This window comes from Athene noctua, chromosome 2 (assembly GCF_965140245.1).
Source record: "Athene noctua chromosome 2, bAthNoc1.hap1.1, whole genome shotgun sequence".
Taxonomy (NCBI): Eukaryota; Metazoa; Chordata; class Aves; order Strigiformes; family Strigidae; genus Athene; species Athene noctua.
The window spans coordinates 91,370,168-91,386,222 of record NC_134038.1 but is presented as its reverse complement, the minus strand read 5'-3'; the positions used below and the strand labels follow the sequence as shown (position 1 = coordinate 91,386,222).

At 47.5% G+C, this 16,055-nt stretch overlaps 1 protein-coding gene across 1 annotated transcript in view; it reads right to left on the bottom strand.

Annotated features, from left to right (window-relative positions):
• Positions 1 to 7,659, bottom strand: part of PHLPP1 (PH domain and leucine rich repeat protein phosphatase 1) — a 139,917-nt gene extending 132,258 nt beyond the window's left edge. The window contains exon 1 of the mRNA XM_074899575.1: positions 6,042 to 7,659. Within this exon, the coding sequence (XP_074755676.1) occupies positions 6,042 to 7,407 (1,366 nt within the window). The 5' untranslated portion in view covers positions 7,408 to 7,659. The remainder of the gene's footprint in view (positions 1 to 6,041) is intronic.
• Between the last annotated feature and the right edge of the window lie 8,396 nt (positions 7,660 to 16,055).

Genomic DNA, 16,055 nt, shown 5'->3' with positions numbered 1-16,055 from the left:
CTCATTTGAGTGAAAGTTCTAAAATAGAACAATAAAATTGAGTCAAGGGAAGCTGAAAACAAGTACACACACAGATTTATCTGATCTAAAATACCAGCGTGGCCCATTCTACCAGCAATGAAATAATGAAACACTGAAGATTAAGTCAGTGTCTTTGCTTCTACTGTCCAAGGCAAATAGAAAGTCTTTGTTGTTTTGGCTTTTTTCCCTATATCAAGGTACTAACCGCTTAAGCGGTTAATTCAAAGTGACCACCCCTTAAATGCAGAGGAAAATACTGCTGTAAGCATGCGAGGTACAGGTTCACTCCAAATTAAAAAGCTGTGTGTAACAAGCAGCACCCTTCACGATTTCTACCTCTAAGCTTCTATTCTATGGAATTCTGTACACATATACTTTTTAGACTGACCCTCTCAGACATGGTGTTTTATACTTGCTTCTTTTCCAAAGGATCACTTCAACAACAAAGAAATCTCTCTTTATATTGTTTTCTAAAACTACAGAGTAGGTTTTGGTAGTAAATCAGCACATACCGGTTGCTAACACTGTTTCGAATGAATGTTTCTCTTTTTTTTGTACTATTAAGTAGTATCGTCGCTTTAGATGCAGAGCAGTCTGTCAGTGTCCTGACAGAACAGATGGATGTTTTAATTGCACAAGGAGTTTTAGGTGTATCAGCAGTTCCATCACCAAGAGAATGTTTATGCAGTTTAAATAAAATAATAATTTAAGGAAATAGCTGGTGAAATATAGAAAGACAGGTATCAAAATACATACAGAGAAAAGAATAAAAAAAAAAGAATGCTGCATTCCATACTGCAGCAGTGATAAAATTCAGCTCCTGGATGTACCAATTTAGGTACTACATATTTAGTATATATAGTAACTCTTATGTACATCACACTGAAATCTCCTGTGTTGGTACTTCACACGTACTTAAATTATGGATGATAGCCAGGAGTACAACAGATTTAAAAGTTGCAAAAACCATTGTACTTAACAGCTGTCACATACCAACGCTCAGCTGCGGTTTCACCAGCATTCCAGCATTATCTGCAGGGCTCCTCCTGCTCAGGAGGAGAGGCCACTGTGCTCTCAGAGCCCCAGAAAGCTGCCTACCTTCAAAAGACCCCATTCCAACTGCGAGGAGATAAACAAAGGCCTATGCACATGAACAGGTGGAGCAAGCCAAAGGCACTGCAGCCATTTTAAACTTTCTTGCAGAACAGAACTAGAAATTTCACTACTTTGGTCCCCCCAAGGACCAAGCTTGGATTTAAACACACTGTAACTGAAATGAGATAGTTTCCCAAAGTTGCAAGTTTCAGGTATTACTGGTCTTTGCAAGAGATGCCAACAAAAAAATGATTACAAGGTTAAAGAATGTACATCCAAGTCACATCAGGAAGGAAAAAAAAAAAAATATCCAAGATCATGGCAGCCCTAGGCAGAAGTTGTTTTTCCTTTTGGTTTCAGACAAGGTCACAGAGACCTCTCCTGTCCAATCACATCTGTAAAAATATTTCTATTCACATTAATGTGAATTAATTTCTTTCACATTAAATAAAGATACTGGATTTCAGAACAAAGTCAGTGTTCCAAAGGCAGCTCTTTAAAGCACGGCTGTTCTTCTACCCTCAGTTAAGAAGCACATCTGTCTTTGGCACGTTTTCCCCACTTAAACGGCACTTAGTCATCTTAAATCGAGTTTACCAATGTATTAAATAGCTGAACAGAGTTATTCACCAAGTAGCACAACAAGCAGCTAGCGATTCAATACGTGTCACATTTCACAAAGCTCAGCACTACCAGGCCTTCGGTGTTTTCATGGAAGAGTAAGCTTCTAAAACCATGTTTCCATCCATACAGCTGAAGTCTTAGCGTGACCCCAACTACCAAGTGCACTTTTTAAAAAAACCCAGCCAATTACTTAGATCACTGCAACTGACCTGACACTAGATCTTCGCATCCTTATCTTCATACTGGACAGACCAACATTTCTTGTAATGAACTTTAACACAAAGCTGGATTTATTTCTCCTCACAGCTTTCTAAAAGGTCACATGAGCAAAAAGCCTCTCTTCCCCCCAAAAATCTGACAGCCAGTTGCAAAATTAACACCCCTAATTACATCTGACACTTCTTAATAGTCTGCTTATAGGCAATGATCTACCAAAAAGTGATATATTTGATGACACCAGCAGGTGCAGAAGCCCTATGTCACATCAAAGAGCAGAGAATTTAATGGTGGCCAAGTGCCAGAATTACAAACAACATCACCTTTCACTAGTAAAACAAAAAAGCCTCAAACACCCATTGTACTGAACCAGTCTTCAAGACCAAGATCATGTTACTTGTGCTCCTTGCCATGCAGATGCTCCAGAACACAGTACTGCATATGATTCTGTGCTTATTTTTGATCTAAAATCTCAAAATAAGCAGGATGGTTTTTTGCAGTTCTTAAATGACGAGACTGATGTATTAGTCTATTTTTCCTTCTACATGCAAATTATAGAGAAGTCAAGGCCACTGAGATAACTTATGTTTAACAAAAATGATTTTTACAGAGCAGTAAGGAATATTGTAACTTGTTTGTGAGAAGCCTTCTGGATTACAGCCACTCATGGTTTTAGGAATAGTTTACTAAGTCTGACCTAATCGGTCTCCCAGAGACAATATCATGACTGTAATTGCACTATGGATTCCTATACAATTCCATAACTCAGTAACACAGTATCTCAGCAGAAAGCTATTTAACCATATCCTTTTAAATAGAGATTAGGTATTTGAAACTTTGAGGACAGTATCTGTTGTTGAGATAGATTTCAACAGAGAGAAAAGTTGACTAATGCCCAATTCAGCTCCAACTGATGTTACAGGGAGTAGGATCAGACCCTTAAAGCTGTAAGGGTCTTTGTTTTAGCAACAGCATTATCTGTTTAATGCTCAGTCAAGAGATTGAAGAAATGGACCACACCCACACCCTAAGTAAGAAAAGGAGAGGAGATACCAAAATGAAGATGCACTAACCACATTCTGAAACAAACCAAGGCAATGTACCGGGAGCACTTTTACATTTCTAGTGTCACATTTTGGTTTGGAGGGCTTTTAAATTTGGAATTCTGCGTTAAAAGAGCAGATACTTCATTTATAGACTGTTTGCGGACTACTACTTACTAAGAAAGCTGTTTTGTCATAGTAAAAAAATCCTGATTCTCTGCAGTTCTCCTAGCAATTTTTTTTTAATCTGTATTTCCCAGGCTCCAGAACTAGAGAAATTACCAACCTACAGTAATCACTAAAATCATTGGCTGTATCATCTTATTTGGAATTTGCAATGTTAAGTTTCAGTACAGTAATCTTCCAGTCTTAAAACTGTCTCTCCCCAGAAATAAAAAAGCCTGAAAGTCACCACTGTGCTCTCTTCTCTCCCCAGTCCAAGGGGATTAGGTGAAAGAATTCTTTTTAGAAGCAATGCAATAAATCCAGCCTAGGTTTATGCCATTTTACATCAGTACAAGACCATGATAGCCAAATCCCACTGAGACAGCTCGCAGGAAATTACAGGGATAGAGATGCTAGTGGTTCTCTACCCACTGGGACAAGCCAGGCTGCTTAAACCAATGAAGACCCAGGCAAACAGGAAATCACTGTTTCAAAGCTTTCCTTAGGGTACGGTCCTGGAGGATCATTTATAAAAAAGGCACTTCTCCTAAACAAAACACCCTAACTTTGGGGCCAAAACCCACTCCCCTTTCCAGTTTAATTTGATGTGTATTCTTTTTAAGTGTCTCTCCTTCCCTCCCTTTCATCTCTGGGGGGAGGGATATTTAAAATAAGGAAGCAGGGATAACTTGCCAAGACAGTTACATAAAATCAGTTTGATTACATGTCAGTAATATTTTCTTAGCTGTTTTTGGCCGGTCTGGTACATTAGATGCTGCAACCATTCTGCTACAAGCACCTGATCACAGGTGTTGCAGATGTTGATCACAGATCCCCTCAAAGAGATAAGGATTTCAAAAAAAAAAAAACCACTGCACTTTTGAAGTACAGAGGCATACTTCTTAGCATATGAACTTGCATAAGAAATTTGCATTAATTTACTCCTATGTACACTTATAGAAATGCACTTCTATTTAGCAGTTTTGTACAAGGAAGTCCAAAATGTACAAGCTCGTAAATCAGTACAAGCTAGCAATCAAGTTGAGACACTGAAATAAAACAGAGTTGGAACATCCGCATTTAACATATAGAATTAATTATTTAATGCATAAAAACTAAATGCAAACAGGCTTAACTGTGCATAAGACTTAGCTACGCTTTCTGATTGTGTTTTCTTTAGAACACATCCTGTTGGGAAAGGAGGCATACGGCTGTCCCATTTTAAAACGTGTCTGTGCAACCCCTTTTGATGGTGGGACTGGAAATAAAGAAAGCAACAACCCTTCCAGCATCACCTGCTGACTTCCACCTTCAGCAGTGCAGTGGAGAAACATGCAGAACACCATCAATCACCTGAAAAAAATACTTTAGCTCCTTTCTAACCCAAATATACCCAACGTATTTCTGTCAATTCCTTGAACAAATACTACTTCTGCACTCTTTATGACAGGGTCATTATAAAACCGACCGCGAAATCTGAAGAAAAGCTGAATTGACCACTCGCCACCACTCCCACATTCTCTTCTGAATAAAGAAGGGCACTTATCTAGTGTATTGCTCTCCTTCCCACCCCACCATTACCGCCTTTATTTGGCATTCAGTGGAATTCACTCGAGGGAAGAATCTCTGTATTTCTCAGAGTTCAAGCTCTGAATTCTCACGGTTCAGTGAAGGACCACTCAGCTCAGCCAACCTGGCAAGGCGATGGATGGCATTTGCTACTTTGCTATCAGGACCTTATCTTTGGATACCACCCTTTACCCATTCCACGTTACTAGTTATCTGAACGCTTACTTGGGACATTAAACAGTCTCTCCTTGGAGAGATGGGCAGAACAGTTAAACCCCAAAGAGTTCCAAGATTAGAATGTATTTTCTACAGACTAATTCAACTGACACACAAGTTATTTTTAAACCTCTCCAAAACTGCAGAAGGTTGCATAATTACAACGTGGGAGCTAACTTTTCCACCCAGTACTCCCCAAATTCTATACTGTAAGTTGTAAGAGCAAAGCTGCACTAAAAAGCTTCTACCTTTTTATTACCAAGGTTTTGAGCACCCTGCTCTCAAAGGCTGTGTCGTGTACTTGCCCATTTTCCTCGCTTACTGCCTCAGCCTCCCCGTGAAGTCTCGCTACTCTACCAAAAGGGAAGATTGATGGCAAGCGCTGACACCACGGGAAAGTAAGTCTGGGATTCTGTTTGCGGGAACGCCCCGTCCTCAGCTCAGGAATCTGCGCGCCCTGCACAGTTGCAGCCTATTTCAGGAGCAAAACTGCGCGGAGCCTTCCCCTCCCGCACAAGCCCGCCTTGCCCCGGCCCCGCTGTCTCGGCGCACCCCGCCAGCGAGCTGCCGGCACCCCGCAAAGCCCCGAAACGGCCCCCGACCCTCCCTCCCTCCCCAGCAGCGGCACCGAAGCGTCTCCAGTCGCCAGGGAAAGCAGCAGACGAAGGCTGATTTAACCCCGCACGCCCAGTGCCGCTGCTGGAAGCGGGGAACAACAGAGGAGCGACCTCCATTACCCACGCGTGGAAGGGCGGGGGGGCTGCCCTGGCACAGCGGCAGCTCCGGGGCAGCCCGCGGCTTCCGAGCGCCGCTCGCACACCCCGGCTTCCCCGGCAGCCGGCCCGGGGCAGCGCTGCCCGCCACCACCGCCGCCGGTGGCGGGGACCTCCCCGCACGGCCCCTCCCCGGCGCGGCGACGCCCGCGGGCCACCTTTCCCGGGCGGGGAGACGGCCCCGGGGCCGGCCCCGGCGGAGGGACAGCGCCCGCTCGCCCCCACGCCCTCCCCTCAGCCCGGGCGCCCAGCGGGCGGGTGGAAGGGTCGCCCCCCACCGCACCCCCCCCCGTCCTCCGGTCGCCCCCGCCCCGCTCACCGGCGTAGAAGCGGATGAGGCAGCCGGTCTCCGAGTCCATGCCCTCCTCCTGCACCCGCCACAGGTCCCGGAAGCCCAGCTGGGAGAGGTAGTCGTTCTGGATCTGCAGCGGCTTCTCGTGGGCCTCCAGCCGCCGGCTGGTCTCCCCGTGGAGCTGCACGTACAGGGCGGGCGGCCCCGGCGGCGCGGCCCCCGCCAACGGCTCCCGCCCGCCGGCCGCGCCCGCCGGCGCCCCCCCCGCCCGCCCCGGGGGCAGCTCCCCCGGGCAGGGGAGGGGGGCCCGGCCCGGCCCCGCACCTGCTTCCGCGCCGTCGGGGGGCACCGGCTCCACCTCCAGCTCCTCCGAGGAGGACGAGCCGCCGCCGCCGCCGCTGCTGTAGGGATCCAGCCGGTCGGAGACGCTCTCGGCGCTGGGGCTGAAGCTCTCGCTGTCGGAGCCGGCCGGCCCCAGCTCCCCCAGCAGGGAGGGGCAGGAGAGCGGCGGCCCCGCCAGGTACAGCTCGGCCGGCGGCGCCCCGGGGCTGAGGTCGGAGGGCGCCGGGCTCGGCCGGCCGCCGGCCGCGTCCCTCTCCTCGGCGCTGCCGCCCAGCGGCAAGCGGCCGGGCCGCGCCGCTTCCCCGCAGTCTCCTCCGGCCGGCCCGCTCCGCGTCCCCCGCCGGCTCCTCGGCCTCTCCTCGGGCTGCGGCCGCTGCCCCTCCGCCGTGGGCTCGGGCGGCGCCTCGGCGGGGGCCGCCGGCGGCTCGGGCGGGGGCTGCGGCGGCGCGCCCGCCTTGCCCAGCACCCGCACCACGCTGCTGCCGCCCCGGTGGCCGAGCTGCTGCAGCCGGGCCGCCACCTCGGCCGCCGTGGTCTCCAGGGTGCAGAGCACCGGGCGCAGGTAGCAGTTCATGTGGCGCTCGTAGACGTGGACGCAGCCCCGCTGCAGGTCCCGCCGCACCCAGTCCCGCTCCGGGGGCTGCAGGGGCTGCAGCTGCCGCGGCGGCTTCGCCAGCAGCGCCTTCCTGTCCAGGCTGCGGGTGCCCAGCGCGGCGGCGGGGGCAGCGGCGGCCGAGGAGGCGGCGGCCGAGAGGTTCCTCTTCAGCCTCCCCCGCCGCAGGAGCAGGGAGTTGGCGCTGCCGACCCCGCCGGGGGCCGCCGGAGTCCCGCCGGCCGCCGGGGGCGCGAAGCCGCCGGCGACCCCTCGCCTCCGCCGCGGGCCGCCGGCTCCTCTGCCGTCCAGCTGCCCGCCGCCGCCGCCCGACGGCTCCACGCCGCTCTCCGCGCCGGGCGCTGCCCGGCTCCTCCTGCCCGGGGAGCCGCTCTCCGGCTCCCCCGGCCCGCCGCCCGCCGCCGGGGCTTCTCTCGCTCGCTGCTGCGCGGGCTCCATTGCCCGCGGGGCCGGGGATGCCGCCGCCGCCCTGCTGGGAGCGCCGCTCGGCGGCCCGGCGCGGCGCGGGGGGGGCCGAGCGGGGCGCGGCGCCGCGTCCCGGGGGGGGTTACGTAGCAGCGGGGCGCATTCCGCCGGTGCCCTCGCGCCGCGCGCCCGGCTCAGCCCCGCTCCCCAGCTGTCGCGAGCGCCATTAGGGCGGCCGAGAGCGAGTGAGCCCGCCGCGCGCCGCGCGCCCGCCCGCTCGCCGCGCCTCATGAATATTAAGCAGCCCCCGCCTGGCCGCTGACTAGAGCCGCCGAGCGAGGGAGGCTCGCGAGGGTGACGCCACCGCTCGCGCGGCGGGGCGGGGCCTCGCCGATAAACACAACGTGACCGCGCCCGGGGCTGGGACGCGGGGGCTGCCGGGAAGTGTAGTCCCGAGGAGCGCCCCTCCTTCTCTTACCCCCGACTACAAGTCCCGGCAGCCCCCGCTGCCCGGTTCCCCGCCGCGCCCGGCGGTCCGGCCGTTGGCCGCGGAGGGGGGTGGCGGGTTCCCTTCCCTCAGGCGGGTGTCCCCGGCCTTTTTCCTAGAAGGGGAGGCGGGGGGGGTCGCTGCCTTGAGTGACCGAGGCCCACCCACCCCACGGTGCGCCACATGGTGCCTTGCGGCCCCTCCGTAACGGCCGCTGCCCGCGCCGGTGCGGAGGCCCGGGGGGCAGCTCTGGGCGGCCCGCGTCCCGCCGTGCGTTACTGCTGCCCTGACCGTGACCGTGGCCGTGATCTGCCGGCCAGATTCCCACCCGCACCACCCACAAGGGCCGAGCAGCCTCCAGAGCCATAGCCCGCTGGCCAGCCAAGCACGAGGGCGAGAGCCTGGAATGTGCTGGAAGTCACACCGCTTCTCCTCGCTGGCCCGGGCAGGCGTAGTGTGCTGCCACCCTTTGCGGCATGATGGTGAATCCATTTTAAAATATTCCCAGGACTTTGGTTGTATTCCTTAAGTCTTACCGGAAGGTTTTACAGAAATGGCTAATGAAGGGAAAAGGGCGGCCTGGAGCGCTGATAATGAGACCTGGGTATGGTCACCCTTGTGCTGCGCCTCAGTGGGAATGTCAGTGCTTAGCAGTAATTGCTGGCTAATAGCCACCTGGCAGCACGCACGGAAAGATTTTACACGTTCAGTGACTGTACCATTCCACTCCAAACTGACACATTCTCCACGTTGGCTGTCTCAGTGCAGAACCTGAGCTCTGAACCCAGGCAATCTTTTTTTCTGAGGAGAGAGATGATCTCTTCAGACCCAAGATGGAGAGAGACATGGATGTGAGTGTGGGAAATACACACACATATATATAGATATATACGCGCACACACTGAGAAAGACTTGCTTTTTGAGTAGACTCACAGAGAAAGTTTCAGGGCTATTAATCTGTCGCTGTATTTCAGGGACTAAAATTACTGAAAATGCTTCTTAAAATTGCTTAGAAGCAGCCATTAAATAGCAACATTTTTACCCCCAAATGTAATTTTAAATGAATTACTGAAGAGGAAAATTACAATTGTAATATATTACAATATTACAAATTGAATAATACAGTTAGCAGTGTGAAAGCATGAATTTTCTTACTGTAAGGAGACCATACTACAGTATTTATTCAGAGAAATCTCACGCTCCTGGGGATGTTTTAGCTAAGTAATGCCCATTGGATAGGGCTGTAACTGCCTGAGATCTTTCCTTTTTAATATCTTTTCGAAAATCACAGTGAAACACCTTGCCAGACATTCATCAGAAGTTCTATAGACTGCAGTAAAGTCGGAGTTCTGGGCAATTAACTGGTTACATCAATGTTGGGGGAGATAAACCATCGCTGAGAACCCCAAGAAAAACTCTTAGTGAAACACTATTTTGGGGGGGGGGGGGGGTAGTGCATACGTACAGTACATGAACCAGAAATAAACCAGAACCATAATAAAACTAAACTTTACCTCTCCTAATAAAACATTCCTCCACGCTTCCACGTTACTGTCTTCATGCCCCACGCCAGCAGCTGAAATGCATCACAGAAAACAGAGGTATTCTCCAAGGAGCTTTCAGTGGAAATATGTGACTACCTTTTAAGTTTTTGTAACAACGAAACTGGTGTTTTATCTTTATATGGAAACCACCCACTTTGTGAACAGCACAATTTGTAAATTAACTACGGTCTGACTGTGCATTTCACTGGCCCATATCTGGAGTTGCAATCACCAGCAAGAGCATCTTTGGAATTCCTGCTGCGCGAGAGAGCCAGCACCACGTCCACAGCATGGACTGACAGACGATGACGGCAGCACTTGGCCGTTAAAGGCTTAACCTGGTGCCCAAACCCTCCTTTGACAGTAGTAGTGCACAGCGGAAACGCAGCCCTGAGTATACTAAGCTCTGGTTCTGGTTTATTTCTACTGCTTTGCACCACCCTCATGCCACCTACTTCATGAAGGTTACTGATTTAACCAGGTCTCCTGATTTAAATGTGTGAGAAATATTCTGTGTGCTGACACACACACAGATACACTCAGAAGGAGACAGCCAGGTCTAGGGACATTATTGTTAACAGTAGTACTTGAAATAAAAGAGTTTCTAGAAAACACTTTCCAGCCCTTCTCTTCTTTGGAGGGAGTAGAGAGGGAGAAACTGTACTTTTCCCAAATGGTTCAAATACTTGTATGTTCATGCACACATGGAAAAAAATGCAGAACACGGAGATTCTTCAGTGTTACTTAGGAACATGGAACCAGAGCAGTCTCCTGGGACATTCAGTTTTCTCCCTTGTAACTGGACAGAGTGCATCCTACATGTTAGTGAGGTCCCCCTAACACAGTAGATAAACAAGTTGAACATAATTCTGAAAGGAGCTGAGCTGGTTTCTCCTCCGTGCTAAGTGGAAGACTGTCCCAGGGCCACTGGGCCCTCGCTGGTGGGAACTTCCAATTTTCAATGTGAATTTTGCACACGGGTAGTCTACATCCATTTGCTCACATGCCAGCATTGCATCGGCCTTTGACTCAAAGAGGTCTTTTTTTTAAACTCCAGAGTGTTTACCCCCAAGGGACTTATAGGCAGCAATGATATCTCCTGCAGACTTCATATTCTCTCTCTGATAGACTAAACATGCTCTCTTTGTCTCCTCTGGTGAGATAGTCCACATAGTGTAGGAACATGCAGTTAAGGTCATTTAAATAGCCTTGGGTCAGATCCTTGGTGGGGTGGACTGGTATAGCTCCAGCTCTGGATTTACGCCGCAGCTTTCTGAGTCCACATGGAGCAGCCCCCGTCTGTGATACAACTCGGAAAATTGGCCGGGGACTGAGCTGACCTTGCTCTCCCTCTTGCCAGGCTAACTCACCACTACCAGCGGCCTTACTAACGAAGAGCTTTATGCAATTAAAAACCGAAGTAGCAGTACTGAAGTCCTGAGGGTGGAAAAATGTTTGGATTTATCACTGCCCTGTGAAATTTGGGGGATGCAAATAAGGCTCCCAGCATTCTGTGAGCCCTGATTTGCACCACCAGTAAAAAAGGGGACTGTCACTTTTCATAGTTTCCCAAACATGAAGGCAGCAGATTCTGTAGTGACCCAGCGTCTCCAAATGTTAGTGGTACCAAGCCTGGTTATTTTTGCTTTATGCAGGGAAGTGCACTTGAAATCTGTAAGTGTATGCATATTTACATTGAACTCTCAGATTTATGAGAAAACGAAGCTATTCTCCATTTCCCAGTAACTGATGGATACTTTTAAACTCTCCTGGAATTGTGAATTTTGATAAGGATTACCTGCTGTTGTGAGACATGGGAACGAAGTTTATGAAATTGATGTTTGCCAGGAGGAAGTGGAAGGCTGAAATACAGATTTCCCTTTTCTAAAGTTTGATTGATGACAGCTGTTTGGAAGACAGGTGAAATGAAACAGGATGGTTTGCAATCTGCACTTTTCCAACCAGAATCTGGCAATCCCGAAGAAGAGTTTTCTCATTATAGGAGTTGTCAACAAAAACTAAGGGAATAAAAGGCAATTTATCACAGATTACTATAAATGACTCCATACCAAAACTCTTTATACTGAATGAAGAAATCATAAACTCCCAGAGACTGGTGGCAGGAAAATGCCAAAAGATCTTGAAACGACAAGATTACTTTTGTGGATGATCTTATATCTAGAGTTATCAGAGCTAGAGGGTTCTCTGAGTGACAGAGCAGACCAAAGCTTAGCTGAAATCCTCGCAGAGGTCGGTGCTGTTGTGATCTTCACTGCGTACACCCCTGCTGGCAGCTACTACAGCTACGGCAGGAGGCATCAGACTGCCGTACACAACCGTGGAGCTGACTGAGTAACTGCAGTGGTACTTGGAGGATGTTAACTCCTGTTCAGCTCCTTCTGAAATCTGCCTCCCCCAATTCTCACAAATTCCTGCAGAGCCCTCAGGGATACTCTGTGCTGTTAGTAGATGTTTCTACAAGGGGAGGGACAGATTATGAGCATCATCTGATGTCTGTGGTTTTCCTTACTCTTTCATTGTGAATGCAGAAGAGAGGACCAGGTCCAGCTTCAATTCATATTACTGCCAGCTCTGTTCTGTTCTTCATTAACATTATACCATTTCACTTCGTGCAACCCCTTGGTTTAGCTACAGTTAATATTTTGCTGGGCAATTCAACAATGGCTTATTAGTACTGTCTTAATTTTTCTGAAATGTCTGCTGCCATGGGATAGTAAAAACAGCACACAGGCTTTTTAGACGTGGTTTTACCATGAATTATACTCACAGATAATTTTTTAATTATATAAAATATGCAATGATTACCCAGATTGGTTTTTGCTTTCAGAGATATTTTTTCAGAATAATATGCCCTCCTTTTTAAGGAACTGTTTAATCCCCAGTCCTTCACTACAGAAAACTTGACTGACAAGTCAGTTCTGGATCAAAAGCTGAGATGAATGCTGAGAAATACTAGTGTGGGAAAGATTATATTTACACTTTCTCTGCTGTAAGTCATCATCAATGGTGCTGTTAAATGTTCATCCCTGCTTTCAGAAGGTATGAATCACTTCAGTGATTCCAGTTAACATGTAAAGGTGGGGAGGGAGCTTAGAAAGAAGGAACTTAATGTCCTTCAACCCTGCAAAATATTAGGGAGCTTATTCAGCTCTCTTCTTTAGTAGCATGTTTTTTTTGTAAGGGAGAATTTCCTTACAGACAAGGAAGCAAGAGACTGATTTCAATATCAAGATGCTGGAGCAAAAGACAAAACATTTGCCACTGTACAAGTAATTCAGGGACCAGGAGATGGATGAGCAAAGGGACCATTTCAAATTAAACAATACAATAATGCCTTTCTTTGTAAAGATAAGCTGAATGTCATTATATGGAAGCTGTTCTCAAAATAATACTTAATTTTATCAGTAGGGATTAATTTCATTTTTTAAAATGCAAGGTATGCACCTGTATCCCTCATCCATATGTGCAATTGTCACAACTGTAGGAGCAAATTGGATATGCAGATAACAAGGAACTGAAAATTTATGTTGATTGCTGCTCCAGCTGTGAGTTTGAGCACAACAGTGTGTATGCATTCTGTGCTTGTTGTGCTTATCTTGGCATGTAAGGCCTGTAGTAAAGCATTTAAGATGGTGCTTATTCAGGGAAACTCTTGAGTTTAAATATGTCCTTAGATTGAGCATACGATTAAGAACTATTCTCGAACTGGGAAGTTTCTGTTAACTGACTCCTGAAATAGAATCGGGTTGTAAATTATCTTAACAGTTGCTCTTGTGTTTATATATTCAGGAATACTGGACTTGCATTACCCAGAAGGTAGTTTGTACCTACATCCCCCTAAATAATTTTCAGCAAAGATGGATCTGTATTTCTGATTCCAGAACCACTTCCATACAAGTAATATTGACACTGCTATACTACATGCTCTTCAGCAGTGCACCTCAAAGCACTTTATGAATGTGAGTAAGTGTGATTATTTCCATAACACAGAGAGAGGAGAAAAGAGGTAAGTTCCCACTTGGTTGCACATTAAACCCCTCTCAAGGTGCTGGACAGAAGTCAGGTCCCTGTGTCCCAGAAGTGGAGCACCAGACTGTGAAGGTCCCTTCTTGCTGAATGAAAGTCCTGTACCAACTTCTTCTGGGTGGAGGGGCTGGAGTGGGGTGCAGAATCATGCTGTTAGGTTGTTCACACTGACATGCAGTTTACACACTGGCCACTTGAATTTCATTTTCTTGTAAAGCTAACTTGTATTGTCTTCAGCAAGGTAAGATTTTCCTAAGCCAGCAGCAGCAGCGCGTTGTGGAGATCCTTCGATTACACCAGTGTTTCCCGTTGTGACACGCACAGGCTGAGTTGTGTTAGCATTGCAGTTGGGAGGTACAGCTTCCTTAGCAAACTTCGAAATTTCTCCTCCAGCACAAACTTTTTGTTCCCATCACATATGAAGCAGGCAATTTCCAGAAGTAAATAGCAACATCTCCTTTGCTGCTCAAGGTAATGAGTAGCTGACACTGAGTTAACCATATGAATGGAAGCCACGACCAGAGGAAACAAATTTGAGAAAAACAAACACCCACTTTGTTATCTGATTGATTACAGTATTATATGATATATTTTTTAAATATTTTATATATATAATATATTCTAGTGTTATATTAAACCCTGTATTAAAGTTAAATCAGTATTTTACAGATTTTGTTTTTAATTTCTATTGATACTAATTGCAAAGCCAGACCTTGTAATTGCCAGTAGACTCAGCAACCCCTATACGATAATCCTCTTACTGTGTCTTTGGCTCTTCCATTTTAAGCTATGTGTTTTGTTAGTGATTTTTTTTTTTTTGAAGAGAGTTTCATTGCCTGTTAGCTATCAATGCACTAAAAGATTCTCTTCCAGAACTTTATAAGTCATTCCTTGTAATTATTTCTTTTTATCTTTCATATTCATATGTTGGTTTAAGCCCTTTTTGTTTTAGAGCCCTACAACTCCTCGAGGTACAGTATTCATCACTACTGATAGAGATGGATTAATGTGGATTCATTAAGCTGCAGCCAACACAGTGACTTGAATGCAATGGGTTTACATAATATATAGCCCTAAATAGCATGGCTGGCTTATTTGAAGTGACCCAAGAGATTCAGACATTTTTGGTATTAGCTTTTCATGAGGTTAGTCATATCCCATTAATTCCCTTGTAAATATCTTAGAGGGTACTGTCTGGTGTTAAAAGGCTGTACATAAAAGCCTTTCATGCAAGACTGGAGATACGTTTTTGCCATACAGCAGATTTGGCAAGAAAGTTGGCTTAGAAAGTTAATGCCCGTACTCACTTGTATTTGCCGCTTCTGCACAGTGTGTTGCCCACTCCAGTGTGCCAGTATGACTGGAGCTGCACTGTCAGCCAGGTAATGGAAATACTCTCCATTAAAATGAATTATGCTTTAAGAATCTCAGGTATTGCTTTAATACGGTAAAAATCTATCACATAAATACATGTTATTTATTTGAGTGGCATAAGCACTGAAGTGAGAATAGCATAGTGGAAGCTAAACTCTCAAAATATGTGTTATTGGTGATTTATCCTAGTACAGAGTGCTATCAACAGCTGCATCTACAGTTATTTAGTGGAAGTATAAACGTCGTGCCCTTTGAAGGAGCCTTTTTTATTTCTTCAACACCAAAAGTGTATCTTGTTAGGAGTAAACATAGAAATCCTCTGAGGAGATTAATAAAATAAAGCCTTATACAATTAAAATATTGCCAGGATCAGCCCAGAAGTTAATACTAAAATAGCTCACTGTCGCATCTGCAGCTCACCAAGAAGACCTCACAGAAGGGCTTTCAGAAAATCAGTAGGGAACATATCTGAGCTGTCTTTGGTGAAAAGGACAAGGAGTTAAATCTAGGAGAGCAGGTAATTTTTTCATTAGCTACTACAGTGACAAAATGCCCATTGACTTCTAGGCAGACGGCCATGTACCATTGTGCAGAATCACCCTCCTGTGCCATGTCAACGGCACATGAGCGTGCCTACCAAAGATGCCTTGGCTTAAAATCTTCACCCCTCCCTTGATCGGTCACTCAGTCATTTCAGGTATGAGTGTGTAGTCACAGGGCTGTGCCACGCTGTTGCATAAGATTAAGAGAGCTCTTAGTAAGACACTGGAACGGTGGGAATGAGCCCAGTATTCATGGGTGAGGCCAGACAAAACTTCCAGGAAAACAAGTCCACCATTTCACCAGTAGATCATATGGCTCCCCTTCAGTAACCCAGGTCACTATAAGGCTCTGCTCCGTGCTCTCTGTCAGTCCGTGCAGAAGCTGGCCTGGGAAGAGAGGGAAGGGAAGACATAGGAAAGGGGAAACAGCTAATATTTTAGCGTCCAGATTTCACTTTCTGCATCATTAGCTTTGCAGATGTTGGCCAGGGCACAGCAAACTACAGTCGTGTGCATTTATTTGGCATCCAAGCTGTTTCAGAGGCATCATGCTGCCTTTCCAAAGGTGTCCTCTGCTGTTCTGTAAGTGCCAAGAACAGAGCTGAATGCTCTGTGGGACTCCACCTGCTCCAGTCAGAGCAAGGATAAACCAGGTTCTCCAAACTGATGTGAATTCTCATTGCTAGA